Source organism: Indicator indicator, chromosome 2 (genome assembly GCF_027791375.1).
Source record: "Indicator indicator isolate 239-I01 chromosome 2, UM_Iind_1.1, whole genome shotgun sequence".
NCBI classification, from domain to species: Eukaryota; Metazoa; Chordata; class Aves; order Piciformes; family Indicatoridae; genus Indicator; species Indicator indicator.
In genome coordinates this window covers 42,668,825-42,690,064 of record NC_072011.1, presented here as the reverse complement: position 1 = coordinate 42,690,064, position 21,240 = coordinate 42,668,825, and the positions used below count along the sequence as shown (strand labels likewise).

The 21,240-nt window shown below is 34.9% G+C and overlaps 1 protein-coding gene across 1 annotated transcript in view; it reads right to left on the bottom strand.

The window, feature by feature from the left end:
* Positions 1-21,240, bottom strand: part of DNAH8 (dynein axonemal heavy chain 8) — a 147,888-nt gene that overhangs the window by 33,982 nt on the left and 92,666 nt on the right. Inside the window, exons 56-69 of the mRNA XM_054397009.1 lie at positions 19,930-20,143; positions 19,299-19,408; positions 18,640-18,803; positions 13,639-13,831; positions 13,100-13,222; positions 11,326-11,456; positions 10,835-10,988; positions 10,202-10,366; positions 9,439-9,665; positions 8,934-9,052; positions 5,685-5,788; positions 3,943-4,119; positions 2,437-2,604; positions 776-988 (exon numbers count right to left, since the gene is read on the bottom strand). Of these exons, the coding sequence (XP_054252984.1) occupies positions 776-988; positions 2,437-2,604; positions 3,943-4,119; positions 5,685-5,788; positions 8,934-9,052; positions 9,439-9,665; positions 10,202-10,366; positions 10,835-10,988; positions 11,326-11,456; positions 13,100-13,222; positions 13,639-13,831; positions 18,640-18,803; positions 19,299-19,408; positions 19,930-20,143 (2,262 nt within the window). The remainder of the gene's footprint in view (positions 1-775; positions 989-2,436; positions 2,605-3,942; positions 4,120-5,684; positions 5,789-8,933; positions 9,053-9,438; positions 9,666-10,201; positions 10,367-10,834; positions 10,989-11,325; positions 11,457-13,099; positions 13,223-13,638; positions 13,832-18,639; positions 18,804-19,298; positions 19,409-19,929; positions 20,144-21,240) is intronic.

Genomic DNA, 21,240 nt, shown 5'->3' with positions numbered 1-21,240 from the left:
ACCAGTGTACACTCCCATTGCTCACAAATTAATATTTATGTTGAACATAGGAAACTAATGATTTTTTTTTTATTCCTCCAACCTGTATTACTGTGAAAAAACCACATAGAAAAGTTTTGTAATCATTATACAGATGCTTTCCCATTTTATTTTTTTTAACTGTGCTGCATGTAGAGGTTAAACACTCATTTTAGAATCCAAAAAGCAACAATCACTGCCTTTGAGTTTCCATACCGTCTTTCCCTCTGATAATTTTTTTATTCAAATGTTCACAGACATTGAAAAGAACAACCACAGTAAAGTAAAAAATGGCTCTTAAAAATGTTTCACTCAGTTTGGTTCCTACTATTGCAACAGTTCCTTTATTGATGTGAGCTCTGAATCTCTCTAAAATGTCAGATCCTCCAGAAAAGAAGGCAACATGGACGCAAAATATCTGTCTGCAGGACACTTCAGAGAAGAATGAACATTCCGGTACAACTTTTTGAAAACACTTACAAAGTAAATACAACACAATAAAACGACTGAAAACACCTTTCACTGTACACAGCAAACCAAAGCCCATAAACTTAATCTAGGCTCATTTTTTGTTCTGTTTTGTCTAGAATCAAGAAGAGGATACAGCTTTTTCTGCTGTTACCATCCTTAGCCAATAAAGTCTACAGACAATTGTCTGAGTAAAGTTATCCAAATATATTGTTTAAATTCTACTCCTACTAAAGAACATAAAATTACACTACATGGAAAGAAAACAAAGCAGGAGATAATGTATTACCTTAAGAGGTAAGACTTCTTTGTTAACACCATAAAATATTGCCATGGCTTGTGTCCAAGAGAGGAGTCCTGCCACATTACCGCACACCTTTTTAGCATACTCCAGTGTATAGTCTTCCATGTCGAAGTAAGGCTGTAGTAATTCCACTGTCTCTTCATTGATTGAATCCTTAGGAAACTGCTGTAGACTCTGCAAAAATGGGCCACTCATAAGCTGCAAAAAACCAACAGGGGATATTTATAAGCTATTTACACATTTTACATTCAAACATTTATTCATAGGTGAGTATGTTAAAAAGTGTTCTTATAGTTTTCTGTAAAAAGAAGTAATTCATATAGTTAATATATGTGTGCTATTCATTGTTAACTCCTCCTACATGCGTTTAATTAATTTAAAATTTTACGCAATTACACTCTAGTAACTAGGCTTGAAAGCTGTTGATGTTCTTTCCCTTTTCCAAATCCCTGTGTTGCCATTTGAAAAACGTTTAAGAAGCAGAATGTCATGAAAAAAAAATCTGAACCAAGATGAAGCCTCAGACATACATTTGTAATTTACCTGAAGAATGCCAAAAAAACTGCTCATGCATTTTTAAAATGTGATCTAAATTCTTCTGGAAAGGGAAATAATTTGTAACAATATGAGTCACAATATGACTAACAGGTTGATTCTGTGCTACTCAAATGATCTTATCACAGAATCACAGAATCAATAAGGTTGGAAAAGACCTCAAGGATCATCAAAGTCCAACCTGTCACCCAAGAACTCATGACTACTAAACCATGTCACCAAGTGCCACGTCCAATCCCCTCTTGAACACCTCCAGGGATGGTAACTCCACCACCTCCCTGGGCAACACATTCCAATGTCTAACAACTCTCTCTGTGAAGAACTTTGGTTTAATTTTTTTTTTCTAACAGAAGTCTAACGTATTAATGGAAATTCATGAAATAACTGTTTATTTCATTTCATTACATCAGTGAAAAATAAAACACTTTGATGATTTCTTAATTCCTGAGAAAGCTTTAAAAAGCAAATTTTCTTAATTTCCATGACAAAAAAAATTGAGGCAAAAATATTGGTAAATCAATACAACAATAGAGGTAGATTAGAATTTCAAGAATGGCAGGAGAAGGCACAGAAATAAAAGCGTATCCTGAGAGAAGATCAAATGCCAGCTTGAAGAAATATCTGTCTGACCAAGAAATTTGGGCCAGGAATATTAAAATGCAGAATGGGAAGAGCTACTATTTCTTAGTTAAATAGTCCTACAAGCAGTCAAGGAGCCCAAGAGGATCAAAAAAGACTGTTTAAATGTGAATATACATGTTCCTAAAGAGAGGTTTTCCAGAACAACTTCATCTCATGTATGTTTAACATGATTGGTATGATTTATCTATTTGCCATCAAGTGATATGGCAATGAAAGGGAAAGGAAAATCTAAAGCTCCTACTGAAAAAGTGTGTAAGCAGTTCACCTACTTGATACTAAATAAACTCTATGTACTATGCCTATGTTAAAACTGTTATTTTGCCTTTTGATAAAATTCTGTCCTGTTTTGAGTAAACAGCATCATAAATCTGTTTTAATTCATAAATAAAACTAAAATGCAAGTTGCGTTTTCTGATGTTTAAGAAACACTGTTTGAAAACTCTACTTACTTTTAATGATTCTGCCCACGATGGCTTGCAACAGGGCTTTTCTGGATCCATGGTAACAGGATCTAATGGCTTTTGGAACAGTAGCAGACAGCAGTCCATGATCCTCATAATTAGGTGAGGAGGTTTTGCAAGTTTTCGAACAGTAGCAATATCTGCTGGTTTGATGGTCTATTTGAAGAAAACAGTAGCAGCATCCTGCATCAATACCATTACTTTATTTTCCAGTTCAATACTGTTTCTAATGTTTGTTTGTTACACTTTTTTTCCAAGACAAGTCTGTACTACGTATATACAAAAAAGTGACTAACTAGGCTTACTTTTATAAGTTTTATGACACTTTAATAATTTTAATGGATATATATTAGACTGTTTTCCCAATGCTAAAGACATCACTCAAAAATCAAATTCAAATACATGGAACAGCAGCATTCACTTAACTTGCCAGTCTAAGTGGCTGAAAAAAAAGTACTGTAAAATTGCATAGGACTCGATTAAAAGCAGTTTCTCTGGTAAATTAGTATTTTTAATTTCTCAGAGTGACATTATTTATTCTGAGATGGATTTGGTTATTTTTTTGTTGGGTTTAAAGTTATTTAAGTATGAAATACTGGGGGGTTTACCTCATTTTCTAGTAGCATCCCTGACACTTTGCTTAGTTTAATAACCAATATAAAAATAATTAATGATTGCATAGTTCAAAACTAACATATTTATTTGTTTATAAAATACATGCATACCATTATCTGTATAGAAGCAGGTGATACAGATACAGAAACCACAAGATCATGTTTGAGCCCACATATTTTATAAAGTAACTTTGTGACCATTTTAGGAATTTCACTTATCTCATTATCGAAATACAAGTGTAAGAGCAAAAATGCTCCTTTTCTGGCTTTTTTCACTCAACTTTTTTATTCACACAAATACCGGTAATTGTAATAGAAAGCCTTAAAAAGATAATTCATCAATGACTTCTGATCCTAGATTTCTCTATTTTTAATTGTTCAGAGAAGAATCATGAAATTATGTAGTAGAGCAACGCCTCCAAATTTTTTAATCGTGATTCTAATCACTCTGAATCTCCTGCATTTTCAGTTTATGTCCAAGATAAATGCATGTTTTTTGGTGAAGGAAGAGACAGCCTTTCATTAATCCTAAAAGATATATACAACTAGTGATGTATGCACAAAAAACATACTTTTAGCACAAGAAGTATTGTCTTGAATACAGAATAACAGATATTCTAAAGCTATCTGTAACTTTTGGAAAGATTTACGCCTTCACAATGATAAGTATTAGGGTGGAAACAGAAAAAATGTGGTAAAATAATCTTCATGCATCTAAGGCTAAATGTGACCTCCATAAATATTCACCAGAGAAATGACCACTAACTGGGAAGAGCTGGTGACAGGAGTCAAAACCAAGTGACAACTGGTGGCTCTAGTCTTTCTTTCAGGGGTGATTCAAATAGTACTAAACCAATAAAAATGTAAGAATTTTATTCACATTTAGTGCAGCTTCTGCTTCTTCTAGTGCTGGTTTAGCTGCTTCCAGTTTACTCTCTGCTTTCACTTTTTCCAAATCAATTTCATCTACGATTTTTTGAGCTTTATCTTTCACACCTTGGACTTCATTTTTTACTATAGCTGCAGCTTCAGCACTTTCTGTGACTTCTGCTAGTACCTGGAATTGATAATAAACACAAAATGTTTAAATCAAAATGGTGGAATAAGTAATTAAGATACCAAACACAAGAGAAAACAGATATGTAAAAGGGTATTATGCAGAAAAAGACAAAGATAACTCTAATATGAATATACAAATATAAAATTACTATATAATGTGTTATATTTATATATAATATATACATAATGCCTAATATAGCATTATACAACTATTAGCCTACTTAAACTATACTTTAAAAATACAATCATTATTCCATTTTTAACTGTAATTCTGCAGATAAAAGTAAAAATGCTATCGCTAACAAAAATCTGCAAGAATGACATACCATCTGCACCAATGGTCAGCCTCTCTTTTACTCCTTTAGTCTAAAAAGTCTCACTTTTAATTAGTTATCCATTTGTGTCTGGTTATTCAGTACATATATTTTTAATTCTCTTGCGCATGTGTGACACACGGTGTCAGAATGTTTTTGGACTCAGCTATAGAGTCAAGGCTGACATTCTATACATTCGTAAGAACAGAAATAGCGCTCTCAAACGTATTTGAGCAAAAAAGGACAGGTAAAATCTGCAATTCTGTCCATTTTTGTCTGTGAAATCCAATTCTGATTTCTAAGAGCACCTCTTCTATGATGACAGACTGAAACAGTTGGGACTGTTCAGTCTGGAGAAGAGAAGGCTCTGAGGAGACCTTATTGTGGCCTTCCAGTATCTTAAGGGGGCCTACAAGAAAGTTGGGGAGGGACTTTCTAGGGTGTCAGGTAGTGAAAGGACTAGGGGGAATGGAAAAAAAACAGAAATGGGTAGGTTCAGATTGGACATTAGGAAGAAATTCTTCATCATGAGGGTAGTGAGACACTGGAACAGGTTGCCCAGGGAGGTGGTAGAAGCTCCATCCCTGGAGGTTTCTAAGGCCAGGCTGGATGTGGATCTGGGCAAATTGATCTAATGTGAGGTGTCCCTGAGTATAGCAGGGAGGTTGGAACCAGATGATCCTTGAGGTCCCTTCCAACCCTTACAATTCTATGATTCTATTATTAAGGTGAAGAAATACATAGACTATGGATAATAGTACATACGATTTAAATAAATATCTGTTCTGCTATTATTTTCCTTCTACTCCTATCACAATACTTCCGCTTTTGGTCACTCATAACTAGTACCCTATTGAAAAAGTTGACAACTGATAGGCTATGTGAATGATTGCCACAGAATTATTCCAATTATTATTATACGTTAAACAAAGTAAACTCTACCAGTATATCTGCTGTCCTGCTGAAATAAATATAGTTTCAACCCTTTCTTGTAATTGTCTCTTTTAAAAGATTAAAGGTCTTGAAGAATGGAGGCAGTCCCTCAGGTAAGAAGCACAAGGAGAACAAGGAAGGGACTTGACTTCTATTGCAGTCTTAATATGGCTCACTTTCAGAAGTGAATGCTGAATCAACATGCTAGAGAGAGAGGATGGTTTTAGATCAAGGGTTTAGATCATGGTGCACATACGTGCACTGTATATCCTGGTGCTATCTGCTGCCTTTTGCTATTTAACACTCAAGTACTTACTTTATCTGCCCTAACAGATGCCAAAGCCAATTCCTTCTCCTTAACAGCCAGCTTCTTAGAGAGTTCAGCAACGGATTCACTGGCTTCCATCAGCTTAGACAAACCTATTTAAAGTAAAATATATAATTTAGAGAAATGTAAACTAATTTTTTTCCTAGTTAGATAATTAAAACATAGGTCTAGATCAAAAATGTTTTCTACTTTATAGTTTCATTTAAGTTTGTGCAAAGGAGAGAAAGGAGTTGTAAGCAAGTCATACTATCATGATTGTGTCTACTATTCTCATTTCATGATTTCATGGATATAGATGAATTCACAAGGTACAAATTTATTATAAACAAGCTTGATTCTTCATAAAAAGAAATCCACATTTCTTAGCTTTAGTTTGTTATAGCTGTCTGTAAACAGTATCTAAAAGTGCATAGCTGAATAGTATCTTATTGTATAGATTCTTGGGAGGGAGAAGAAAGGGGAAAAAGGGTTGGGTGGCATGGTGTGTCAGAGATACATTGTGCCATAAAGTCACAGGACAATCAGAAAACCAGACTGATGTTGTATTAGTATCATTGCATGAGAAAATAACATAAATATTATGATATATTAGTGCCTGCCAAAAGAGGGTACTTTCTAGGAAGAAATGGAGTCACCAAAAGTGGACCTAAGGGTCACAGGAAGATTACAATCTCCAATCCCTGCATATTGAGCTTACCTTCTCTTGGCTTTAGTAACAAAGAGTGCAGAAAAGCATTTAAAAGCACTGGCTAAGGGCCAGTGCCATCATAGCTTATATGTGTTAAAGCAACCACCTGTAGGGGCTGTTCATCTTTATATTAACAGCTGACCAGAAAGAGATGGATTTGCCCTGTCTATAGTCACTACATATTCAGTCTTTCCCAGGCATTCATGCAGTTTTTTGCCCTCTCCTCACAGATTTGAGTATAGTTTTTTGGCTACTTCCAAGCTTTTTGCACACTACAGCCTATCTAGTCTCCCCTCTCTTCTTCATCACTGAACCTTTAAATCTTACAACTTGCTGGAGCATTCCCCTTATGTCCCCTTCTCCCTAAGAGCTAGAGTCAGAGCACACTTGCAGTTATAGATTTGGTTATATGTTTGACATGCAATGTTTCTCTGTGATGTTTCTATTCTTTTCTGTTACCACATTTCACATGGAAAATCTCTCTCCCAGCATATTTTTTATTCTGCCACAGCTACCTTGTAATCAGGCTATAGCCATTCTGCATGACAAGACAGATATTCTAGAATGTTTCCTTTTCCTAAATTCATGCCATTTCCTAAAATACTCTGAGAGATAGAGGTGCATACAGACTAACATGCTACTCTCACCTCCCAACTCTTCTGACAGCAATTTCCAAAATGGTTGTTACTTCATTTCACTGTCAAAAAACGTTCTGAAATAGAACTATGAAAGGGAAAATAATACTCTTTGTTGCATTAGCTCTGCCTGATACAATCCTAGACCGAGAATAAAGATGGACAAAGAATGGGAATACGCATAACAGAAGAACTGAAGATTTTCTTTTGTAAACAAAGGAACCTTTACAGCTTTTTCAGGTTCCCTGCTTACTTCCAATCGCGAGAACACACCATGCCAGCAGCTAGCCACAGAGCAACAGTACCACGCCAGAAGGCAATTGTTTTTATTTAGAACCTGTAGTCATAGACAAATGTCTAATGTGGACATTAGAAACAGGAATAGTCTTTCTCAGAGGAATATGTAGAACTCCATATAAGAACTTTATTGATTTCAACTACAACTTGTCTAAAGCAAGTTTAAAAGTCACCATATATTTTAATCCTACAGAGGGAATTGAAGTAATCTTTATCTCTTGTCAATATGGTTTGTAATCTGTCTGAATAATTACTGCAGAAAAATAGAGAATTAAAAAAAATTGCAAACAATCTTTTTAAAAATACTAAACCGCAGTACTCTTAGCACCTCCTGGATGCAATTTCTATCACTTTTAATTAGCAGGAGATGAAACACCAAGTTGCTTAAATGGGTGACATTTGACATTTTGTCAAATATGAACTAAGGTCTTGTAGAACCACAGCTGTACATGAAAATACATTATCTATTCATGTGGTGCTCTATCAAGGATTCTCCAGACGCATTCTGAGAGAAGACACAAGGTGATAGACATTGAGAAAGAATTGTAATTGCCATTGCAACTCAGTTTTTTCCTCATTTCTCTTACAAGATTTTTCACTCAAAGTGACAAAGCAGGAAAGAAATTACTTCTTCCAAAACATGTTGCTCATACAGATACCATGATGCTGACAAACACACTTTCAGTGTGCTCAAGAAATCAATATTGACTAAGGTATTTCTTACAATTTTGCTGCTTTACAAGCATCTTGAAATGGCCCAGACATTACACAGGGAAAAATACATCAACAAGGAGATGACAAGATTGACATTATATCAGCTGAGTTTAATAACATAAAATTTAAATCCTGTATCAGGATAATATCCCAACAAACTGAAACAACTTTCAAAGTTAATAATTTTAACTTTCTAAATATTTTGACATGAATTGATAAAAGACCAAGGAATAAAGTATGTTTGTATGAGACAGTAACTAAATAACTCAAAACAAACTTTCTGAGAAAGTTCCTTAGGATGCAATAAACAGTAGAGCACATATGGAGTCAGGGATGACCAATATTTTTGTTGTTTTGAAATACACCTTTTCTGTGCAAATGAAACTATTCAGTGCATTCTCTGACTGGCATAAATATTGCCCATAAGAAGACAAACATGACCATCAATGATGTAGGATGCTGCAGTAGAAAATGTACATGTGCATGGACACCTGTACACAACCATTTTATTTTGAATACTAAGGAATTCACAATAAAGTGGGAGTCTAGGAAAATCTATATGTGAAATTAGTAACTGTGTTTACAGCTGCCTCTACACTAGTAAATCACATGCACTCTCTGGCCATTTTCAGGTCCTATTTTCCATCACAAATGCTAAATTGGAAATATTAAAGTTTAATATAATGCTATAGCTAGTGAATTCTTTGAGGCATTTCTTTAAGACAATTATTATGAGTTGATCAGAGCTGGAGTGCTTGGAAATGTTCCTCATACATTATCAGTTTTGGACCATGATCCAGCAGAACTGATTTTAAGTGATCACTGAACCTGAAGTCTAATATTAAAAACACAGATCATTTCAGACCATACATGGAAATATAGATTCATCTGTATATTGCTTACCAATTTGCATACGTTCAGCTTGTTCATTAATACTCTCTAACTTTTCAGTGTAAACTTCTTTGTAGCCATTGATGAAAGAGAGATATGATTTAGGTGTCACATAAGCTCTTCTTCGATAGCTGAAACATATTACATTGGCAACATAAACACAGTACATATCTTTGATATGCACTACTATTTGACTGCTTCCAATGAAACAGAAAATTATATAAATCAAGTCTTTAGTTCAGTCAAAATCTAATTTCTTCAGGATGCAAGCTCTGATTTCCAACTACTTTTTCTTAATCCACATAAGCAACATTAAAGATCATTGAATAGTAGTAAAGAGGATGCTGAATTTGCTACAGAACAGTAATTATTTTTCATGGCTTTTGCATATATTGGTATAGCAGATTTATTTTTGTATTAGCCTCAAAATACACCTTTTTTATTTACATAACACAATGAGTTAAAAATGCAATCAATAGCAACAATTCTGATATGATAGCATTTGTATAAAATTTACCTTTGGAAATAATTCTCACAGCTTTCTGAAACTATATCATGAAAGAGACCCATAGTTTCCACTGTTTGTGTTTTAACTGATGCAGAACAGACCATATTAAATTCTGAGAGAAAATAACTGGCTACAGCTACAAGAGCTTCTTTGGGCCATCGACTGAACCAGTCCATGGTGCACCCTGATATGAGACCAGGAAACTTCAAAGAACGAGCACGGAACTTCTCACCAACCTAAAAAAAAAATAACACTGTTAGTTTAGGATACAATACTTAATTAGGTCGATCAAGATGTTTATTCATATAAATAATTAGGGAATTTTTTCCTGATAATTTTCTGCTTAGAACACTTGCCCGTTTTTTAATTTTATGAATTTTGTTAAATACATAATTTGAAGAAAGAAGTCCATAACAAATATAAATATTTCTTAGTGTTTTAAAACTTCAGTTAACTCATTTTGATATCCATTAAATTCTTGTTTTTCAAGTAATGAGCAAGAGTTTCACACAGATATATTCATTGATTTGTATTAGGAAAGATTATGCCAAAAGGAAAAGAAATAAATCAGCATGTAAGGATGATTTAATTTTTAAGAATTTTGATTTTAACTGTACCATTATTTTGATGATGTCATCAATTCCAGACTTCAGTAATCTTTTAATGCATGTTTAAGTCTCCATAAAAATGTAAAGCTTGAATAACTCTGTCATACCTTATAAAAAAGTTTGCTAATGGAAGTAATGAAGATAGGTATGAAGTAAAAACTTACTGGAGAAAAGCAGAGTACAACATGCAAGTTCTTCTTTGCCCGAGATAAAAAGTATTCATAAAGATTATCAAAGGTAGGAGGACACCGAGGCATCTCTTTTTTCATCACAGCTATTAATCCTTGGGTGATTTCATCCAATTCATCCCGAGCAAATAAATTAGAAATCTTTTTATAAAATTAAGAAAATAAATTATGGATGTAATTATTATAGAGTTTATACATATTTTTCTGTTTATATCTTTATCTGTCTGCATATAAGCCATTTAAACAGATTCAAAAACAAATTCATCCCTTATTTAGATTTATCTAAATCTGATAAAGATGAGGAAGTCTGTCTCAAAAGAATAAAGATCTTGACTGGCCAACAAATCTTCATTTAATAAAAGCTATGGAACTTTCCATGACAGCTATATATCTTTTCCTGGCTTACACTGAAATAGAGGTATAAAGGAACTTCCTACCAAGAGTACTCCTTATTTTAAAAGCTGACATACTTTAGAGTTAATTGTTATTGATTCTACAATCAATTTTATTACCTAAATTAATAGAAATAGAAAAAAAAAAAAACAGTGGGAGCAAATTCTGCAGTTTTCTGCTTCTAAAATACACTGCCTGTCACGCTGAGACCCTTACCTCGCCTGAAGACAGCAGATTGTTTATGTATTCCAGAAAGGACTCCTCTTTTATTTCATTATCAGTGAAAATAAAAGTGATGCCTTGCCCTTCTCCCCCAGCTGTTCTATACAACAATTTTAAATCATCTGAGAGATTGCTTACATTATAGGACCTAGGACGAAAAGGAAACAATCCCTGTTAATTCAGACCAATTCAGAATACTGTTATTTTCAGATTATAGTGTTTTATAAATGATACTGAAAGCATCCTTTATAAACATACATATTTTGATTGAAGACTAGCTAACACATGGTCCAGCTTTTCAGCTCAAGGAATCTTACATTGTATACAAAGCAGATAAGAATTTATCATCTTCCTCATTTTAAAATGATGACAAAATAAGTTAAAAAAAAACATAAACAAAAGACTGTTGAAAACATAAGGTTAAGATGTTTACAAAAAGAAAGTAATAGCATAAATTTGACTTGTATATTTCTTGCATTTCTTACCTTGTTAAAGTGATCTGAAATATTTTATAGCCAGCAATAAAGGAGGCCAGCCTTGAAAGACTTTGTTTTCCAGAACCACCAACTCCTACAAGTAATGCATTTCCATATGGTGTCCGAATTATTCGGGAAATCTATACAGGAAAAAAAATGAAGAAAATCTAATTTAAAAATGTAAATTAAAACATAAATCAGGAAAATTCACAATCTGTTATACCCTATTTACTAGAGTATCAAAATGATACTTGCAGAAAATTTTTCCTCTCAAAAGAACACTTGTACATTCTTTGGAAATATAGTTTAGCCAGTGAAAAAGCTGCATGTAAGAATATAGGATGATTATAATCATATATAGGATTTAAATATATAAAGAGCCATTTTGAGCTCCAGTTTATGTTGAAGGTATCATCCTCAATGTGTTTTAAAATATCAGGAAACTTTAGCTAGAAGAATAAACATACTACATTCCTAATTTTAGGAGTCTGAAAGACTTGGGCACTATCATTTAGTGTTATCTTCTATTTTATCTACATTCAGTGTTTCCTTTGAGATAGTTGTCTTAACAAGTCTCCACGATACAGAATCTGGATTACAAGCTTGCTATGCTATTTTTTTTATACATGTTCTTTTGTACATGTATATTTATATACATATCTTCCTTGAGTTGATTATATATTAGTGCACTATTACTGTTAAGATGCTACAGTTCGTTTTGCTCCTCATGTAAATTATGTAGAGAACACACAAGATTGGCATCTACATCAAGTTTTTCAATTCCATTCATATTTCCCTTTAAAGAAATTTTGGGTTTATGCACATCTCCTTCTGAGCCTACCAAGACAACTACATTAAAATAGAAGTCTAAAACTGAAATTATGAGGGTGTCTAAATTTACTGTCACCAAGTGGCATCAGGGCTCCTGTCTGCTACCAAAGTGCATATCCCATGTATTTTGCTTAAAACTTGCCAATGAAAATGGAATGTCAGAGACACGGAAGGTCTTGTGAAATTCACATAGTGAAATTCACCTAGCATCACACAAACTGTATTTTAAAATAAAATTATTTCCTTCTGTTTAAATGCAAAAGCAAACAAAATGATTTGTTTCACTATAGGTCAGGTAGAGAAGAACCAAACCTGGTTTGGTTTCATTGTGGCTTCAGTAAACAGATCATCAAGTTCCTGAGAGAACTAACACAACTTCTTAAACTTCAGGCACAGTGCTTTGAATAAATCTCATGTTTAGCCTTTTCCTTCCCCACCACCAATCAGAATCTGACTTGAGATAAATTTTTCCCTTATATCTTCCTTTCTGAACAGTAGTTCAACTGATTGTAAATTAAGACTTTCCTCTGCCTTACACACTGATTCTTCTGCAGCTCTGATTTGTATTCTTTTCATGTCTCTCATCCAATCAGATTGTTTCAGTCATTTGTCATGTACAGATACCTTTGAAGTGTTCTCTGTGTTTTAAAGGATTAAAAAAACATCCTATATACAAAATTTAAAAGTACCTCCTTATGACCTCCTCTAGGAAAATCTTCATATCTCTGAATACACAAAAGCTTAAACAAATATATAAAATCAGGTATTTATTACAAAAACATGCACACAGGTAAAATGCATGTAGCTCTTTCCTAGTTCTTGAAAATGACTAAGCAATGATGGTATGTTTAGGGATAAGAATAGATTTTCAGAATGTGCCCTCCAATAGCTTGCCCAAATCAGTAAGAGTCTTACAACAATGAAGCAAATAAAGAAGTAATAAACCCCCAACCTTAATAATATGTGTCATTGCATCCTTAAAAAAAACCAAATCAAGAAATGATCCTCTAATGTATTCATTGTACTGCCTCTGGTACATTTGCAACTTTTCACAAAGAAACTCAAAGCTTGGAACCTGAAAATAAATAAACACATAATTCAGTAACAGTACTAACAATGCCCTTCAGAATGTAAAACTACACTAACATTTTTATATAAACTTGAGCTCATGCACTGGCCATGTGTAATCAGATTTTCCTGTTAATTCACTACAGCGATCATAACTGTGCTTAAGCAGAAATTTTCTGCTAATGGGGGGGGGAAGCAGGGAAAATAGGAATAACTAAACAACATTAATATGGCATTATTAACTTTAACATAATTAAAATTACTTGTTGCATAATAACCAGAAACAATTTAGATATGGCTTCACAAATAATGTGGTATGTATTCAATATAACTTTCTGTATTATATGACTTCAGCAATGTAACACACTTAACTAAAGGGGAAAAAAAATCAGTTATTAGCATTTTAAGTGTAAAATTAAATACCTCCTCATAAATTTTTGGTGCTTCAAACACAAAATCTTCTGGTTCATCACCAGTTGGTTCGGGTACATCCCGTAAAAAGTCTACAAAATATGGTTCAACTTGGAGAACTTGTGTTAAGTTCGCATCCACATATTCTTCAATTACTTTATTAATGGTTTTATCAAACCAAGTTGTATCTTCAGGAGTAATGAATCTAAAATCAGTGCAATTAAAAAAAATATTCAAGATAGCTTTAATATTAACAGAATCAAGTACTTTGATTGTCTGTGGCTGTGATTATTTGAGAAGCAATCAAGCAAGTGCTAAACATGAAGACAAGAGTCACCTTGATCCCAGAAAAATGGAATGTCAACTGTGAGCATCAAACTATAGGAAAAAAAACTTTCATCTTTACTTCTTTTCCTTTTCAGTGATACAACTGGGAGGAAAATAGGACAAACATGAAAAACCTGTACACAGTGCTCTGAGTTTGCAAACAAAAAAGGTATATTGAGGGACTGTGATATAGCTACAGCTTAAATATACATTCATTATTGTTAGTGTTACTTAGTGATGATGCTGTAATACTAGTGGAATCTAGAAGCAGCATGGAAGAAGAGAATGCATGCTACAATCCCTCTCTTATTTCACTATGTAATATATCTGTACAAATATATATATATTCCTCGTATTTTTTAAATTACCTACAACAAATAAATAAAAACATTTCAGTAAACATCTGTGATACTGCTCCTAACTATAAAACAGCAAATTACACACTGCAATCTGTATGAGACTTTTCCACCAGTGTGTATGATCCTAATCTCAAAATCAAACTAAACATTTTCCCCTTTTCTATTAACAGCACTCTGTTGCACACATTAATGCACATAATTTCAGGTAATTGGTGAGTTTTTATAATAGATAGTGGTTGAGGCACTCAGAAATATCAGCACTGTTAGACTTTGTAATGGATTTACACTGAAGAGGCTTTTTCAGATCATAGAAAAATAACTATTAAAGTCAGTAGAAATCTCTGGTCTTCATTATTATAGTATTGGCAGCTGATGGAAAGGATTTAATTTTAGATTTCCTGTGTGCATTTCCCAAATTCAGCACGTTTTTAACCAGAGAGGAGAAACCAGGCAGGATTTTCAAATCAGAATTCCTCTGGGATATTAGAATAGGTTGTAATAGCAGTGTATTATGGTCCTTAAGTTTGTCATGCATCCTCCTGGTGAAAATGAGAATCCATCAGCCAGCTGATTCAGAGCTCTCATGGAAGAAAATGATACATTCCAGAGGATATAGGTAGGGATGGTAAATGAAACTGGTTGACAATAGTATATGTTTCATTTGTAACGATTTCTAAAATTAACCTGAAATGGAGGACATTGTTTCCTCAACCAGTTTGGCAATATGTAATTCCTCTGTAAGTTTTATGTGTATTATTTTGTTTCTGTTTCAACTAAGTACATACTAAAGTCCACATATCGATGTATACTTAGGAGTAAACATTCACAAAATGAAATCCCTCTTATGTTTTTAAAACAGACTGAAAAAAGTGTAAATTCATAATTCTTTGATACCTTTGTTTTTTCTTTTATATTGACAAGTTACTAAAATAACAATGACTAAGCCTGACTGTGCTTGAATACAGTGCAATCGTTATGTATACCTCTTGCCTCAACCATGCAATATCATCTGCACCAGACTGCATTTATGTAGTTGGCACCTTAAACTAGATGAATGCCATTTTAGACTTCTGCAAATATATTAAATATTTTAAAAAGTCTGGACATGAAAGGTAACTCCTAAGCATTTGCCATTTCAACATCTGTAAGTCTAATTGAAAGCATAAGCAATACATTGTGTCCATGGCAAACTTATTTTTCATTCCTCTAAATTTGTGATAGCTTTATAAAGTAAGTGTATTGTAATACAAAACACACAGATATTTTTAAGAGTCAACATGTAACTTTAATAATTTAATTATAAAGCATTAATTTTGTAAAAATTAAGAGGGCACTTCCTCAGAACATCAGAATAAAAAATAATTATTTGTGAAAATTCACATTGGTGGTAGATATATGCCAAGTTTTTACAGGCACCTGCAGTACAACATAGAGATTTTCATATGAAATTGAACCACTGTAAACATAAAAATGGTACACACACACCTCATAACCATGTCTGTTTTATGAATATTATAAAAGTGATTTAGAGGAGATGGGCCAATTTTTTAACCATAGGTATGTGATATTTTTTTCTGTGAGGAGATCAAAGCAATTTAAAATTATTCTGTATATAACTTTAGGATATAGTACAATCCTCTTTTGTACAAAGGAACTGGCTGAGTGTAGACAAAGACAGCTGGGGGGAAAAAAAAAGGACCACCAGGTTAGAATGCTTATATTTGGGAGCTGTCTATTCAATTACTAATTCAATGAACTAATCTATCATGTAGGTAGCATCACATACCATTCTCACATGCCGAAAGATGAGTCAGTGGTGAAGAAATCAGGTGTGGCTGAACAGAGAGATTTCATTGCACTCAAAGATAAAAGGAGAGTTCATGGTCTTTGGAAGAAGGGGTAAGTCACACAGGAGGACTACAATGTTGTTGTGAGGCTACGCAGGGAGAAAACCACAGGGGCCAAAGCCCAACTAGAAATTAATCTGGCTTCAACTGTTAAGGAGAAGAAATGCTTTGACAAATATACTAGCAACAAAAGGAGGACTAAGCACAGTCTCTGTCTTTATTAGATGCAGTGTGGAACATGGGGTCAAAGATAATGAAATGCTGAGGTGCTCAATACCTTCTTTGCCTTAGTCTTTAGTAGTAGGACCAGTCAATCACCGGATATCCAGCCCTCTGAGCTGGAAGATAAGGACGGGGAGCAACATGAAGCCCAATAATCCAAGAGATGTTTAATGACCTGCTGCATCACTTACACATACACAAGTCTATGGGGCAGAACAGCATCCACCAAAGAGTACCAAGAGAGCTGGTAGAAGTACTCACCATGCCCATTTCTGTCATTTACCAGCAGTTCTGGCTAACCAGGGAGGTCCCAGTTGACTGGAGTTTGGCAAATGTGATGCCCATCTCCAAGAAGAGCCAGAAAGAGGATCCAGGGAAATACAGACTGTCGGTCTGACCTCATTACACAGCACACGAATGACAACCAGGCCCAGTCAGCATGGGTTCACAAATGACAGGTCCTGCTTGACGAAGCTGATCTTATTCTGTGACAAAGTGACCTGCTTAGTGGATGAAGGGAAGGTGGCAGATGTTGTTTACCTGGACTTTAGTAAAGAATTTGACAGTCTCTCACGGCATCTTCCTGGAGATAGTCTACTTATGGCTTGGATGGGTGGACTCTTTGCTGCATAAAAAACTGGCCAGATGGACAGGCCCAAAGAGCAGTAGTAACAAATCCAGTTAGGAGATGGTCACAAGTGATGTTCTCCAGGACTCAGTATTGGAGCCAGTTGTCTTTAATACCTTTATCAATGACCTGGATGAGGGGATTGAGTGCTCCCTCACTAGGTTTTCAGATGATCTGCTTGAGCGTAGGAAGGCTCTACAGAAGGACCTGAACAGGCTGGATTCATGGGCTGAGGCCAAAATTGTATGACATTCAACAAGGGCAAGTACCAGGTCCTACAATTTGGTCACAACAACTCCATGCAATACTACAGCCTTGGGAGAGAGCGGCTAGAAAGCTGCCCAGTAGAGAAAGAACTGGGGGTGTTGATCGACATCCAGCTGAACACAAGCCAGCAGTGTACTCAGGTGGCCAAGAAGGTCAACAGCATCCTGGCCTGTATCAGGAATAGTGTGATAAGCAGCATCAGGGAAGTGATGGTCACTTTGTATTCAGTATTTCAGGCCACACCTTGAGCACTGTGTTTAGCTTTGGTGCCCTCACTACAAAAAAGACATTGAGGTGCTTGAGCATGTCCAGCAACAAAGCTGGTGAAAGGTCTGGAGAACAAGTCTTACAAGGAGTGACTGAAGGAACTGGGATTGTTTACTCTGAAGGGAGACCTTATCACTCCCTACAACCACCTGAAAGGAGGTTGTAGCAGGGTAGGTTTTGGTCTCTTCTCCGTAATAACAAGAGATAGGATGACAGGACTGGCTTCAAGTTGCACTAGGGGAGGTTTAGGTTGGATATTAGAAGAAACATTTTCACTGAAAGGTTCATAAGACACTGGAATAGGCTCCCAGGGAGGTAAACACCCCCATCCCTGAAGGTTTTTAAAAGATGCACAGAAGTGGTGCCAACCAACTCTGAAGTCTCCAACACAACAAGGATATGGATCTGTTGGAGAGGGTCTAGAGGAGTACATGTAAATGATCAGAGGGCTGGAGCACCTCTCCTACAAGGATCACCTGAGGGTGTTGGGTTTGTTCGTCCTGGAGAAACCTAATAGCGGCCTTCCAGTACCTGAAAGGGGCCTAAAGGAAAGCTGGAAAGGGATATTTATAAGGGCACATGGCAACAGGACAAGGGGCAATGGTTTTAAACAAGATTTATGTTAGACATTAGGAAGAAGTTCTTTACTATACTGTGAGGGTGGTGAGACACTGGAACAGGTTGCCAAGAGAAATTGGGGACATGTCATCCCTGGAAATGGTTAAGACCAGGCTAGATGAGTTTTGAGCAATCTGGTCTAGTAGGGGGCAGAGGGGTTGAAACTAGATGATCTTTAAGGTCCCTCCCAATTCAAGCCATTCTGTGATTCTAAGGGGCATGGTTTAGCACCAGACCTGGCAGAGTTAGGTAAAGGTTGGACTCCATGATCTTAAAGGTCTTTTCCAAAGTGATCTTATGATTCTATGATTTTATGACAGTTGCTGGGATAATATTCCAGTGCAGACTGCTTGTAAAGTAAGACAAAAGTTTTGGTATTGGCCTAATGAAGTTTGTCATAATAAGCTTTACAGACGCATGAGCATAAATAAAGTAAATGGCTAAACCTACTAAATATAAAATGCCATAGTTATTATACCTGTCAGCAATTACTCTGGTACATTCATGTTTAAAAAGTGTTAGAAGGACAGTGCTGTTGCTGCATTCTTCTGCCTTTATAGTTAACATTCCTTGCCAAATTCTTGAAAGGTCTCGGAGGTTGAAGATATAGTGGAATTTAGATGGTGTAGGCAGCATCTTTGTCTAAAGAAAAATATTATTAAGGTTTAAAACCAACCATATTTAGAAGGAATCCAAGAATAATCTGAATTATACATTTAAAAATGTAAAGTATGAAAGTAACAAAACTACCAATTTTCACAGATAATACTGTAGGAAAACTCCAAGAAGTCATCAAAAACACCTCATTTGTTTGAAAGCAGGATCCAGCATCTAAATGTAAAACCTCAACTCTTATAATGTGATTATTTCATACGTTGTTCTGGGTTTTATAAATAAAAAATTATAATCTGTAAGAATTCCACTCCCTGTTTCTTATCATTAGTAATTAAATCAATGGGTAACAAGTAAAATCCTATGAACGATCTTTCCATATATCTCTTCTACATGGAAGAGATTTATTTTAGCCCATCTTTCTCCTATTTTTCTCTTGTTATATTCTTAAGGAATACATGCCTAAATTACACTAACAGGCACTGTTCAGATTGATTATGATAAAAATTTCCCTGAAATTTATACCTTTGTACACTGCCACAATATTCTGCCTGTTGGAATTAATTTTTTCACCATGTCACATACTTCAGGGCTGAAATTTCTACAGGGATCAAAGTATCCACAGCCAATAATACCTGAAAAGATAAAATACAATATACAACTAACCTCAACTTGTAGGATGTGATAGGGCAGGTTGTGAGCAAGACACATAAGTACTTGTTTAAAACATCATATGTATTTACATTACAGATAAAATAATGTTGTCTCTTTTAACTATGGCTTTTCAGAACCAGAACAACTGTCAGTAAGTGCAGGCTTTTAACAGTATACTGTACCGACAGAGTTAACAGAATTGAGAATTTCAGCAACAGAGGACATTTCAGACACTGCAGAGGTGGGATGGTAAACTATGTAATAATAGCAGTGCTCATATTCTTCCAGGAAATGCCATTACATTATTATTTTGCTTGTCCAAAATTAGAAAGACAAGCATTTAAAGGGAGTAATTTCTCTACCATGGAACCAGCTTTGCTGTAATACAGTTCACTTGTTCAGTTGTCTTCCTGGAAGTACTAGAAACTTGCATGACAAGAGCTTTTTTACATTTTAAGTCAATTATAAAAAATATTTATACTAAAACAAGAGAAAGAAGTACCAAAAATTTTGTCGATGGATGCATTGGATGGCAATGTACAATTGAATACACAAAACTGTCTTTTTAAACGCTGGGGAATATCATTACGGCCTCCTCCAGGATGTATCATTGCTGCTATTAATTGTATATCTACAATTGTAGTGAAGTCTCCAGGTTTATCCAAGCTGTACATTCCTTTCATTTCCATCATCTGACGAACTATTTCATTTGTTACCTGTAAGTTTATGTAACTTGGACAAATTAGAATTTCAAACAAGAAAACAAAACAAATAGGAAAAAAAACCTAATAATTTAATTTCTTCTTGCATTTGTATTCCTTTAACCCAAACAAAGTTAGGTAATGAACTGGGGGAAAAATGGGTTTCTTCCATATTGTGCTGCTGGACATGCAGCTCCAGATGTTCAAACTATGTTTTTCTGTTCTTTCTTGAACCTTCTTTGAAGCAAAGCAATTAATTTTATTTTTTTTAATAGAAAACTGTTTATTCTGAAAAGGTTACTCACTCCACACTACATTTTACAGAACCTGTATGGGTCAGGAGGCCACCAGAATTTGTTCCCATAGAAACTGCTCCATTAACATTCAGCAAGGCCTCTGTGCTCACATACCCAAACAAAGTCACATGGTGTACAGCAGGACACTAATCAAACCACCATTCCATTAAACATAATTCAGCAATGTCTTGAGCCATAATGGAAGACCTAGGGGAGGACGTTCCATAATGGAGATCCTTCCTACTATTGAACACTGCCTGGGCCTGTGAGGGCTTTTCCTCAAATAAAACCACCTTTGTCCTAGACTATGGTAAAGCAGCTAGGTATCGTAGGTTACTCAATGCTAGATTCAATGGGAAAAAAAAAGAAAATTTAAATTTCTCTCAAGTAAGAGTAAATTATGAAAATCAAAACAGTGATATATATTGGCATTTAGGTAAAAGGCTAGGTTCCAGTTCAGAAATACTAAAAGCATATGCTTGGCTTCCATTTTGACAAAAACATCTTTCCAAAGTGAAGAGGAGGAACTGTTCAGTCTATCTAGACTCACTTATATCCATGCTGCCACTTAAATACTTGCCCAAGCCCACTCTCACCACCATTATCCTACACATCACTTCAATAAATCTACTCTTTTTTCCCCCCTCCATCTGTGTGCTAATATTGAGACAGTCCACTGATTCTCATCTATATATAAAAATAAAAAACAAAACAAAACAAAACCAAAACAAACAAAATACACAAAAAAAACCCACCACAAAACCCAGCAACAACACACAGTTTGGGAATAAGTTGGATTTGTTAAAAAACACGTTA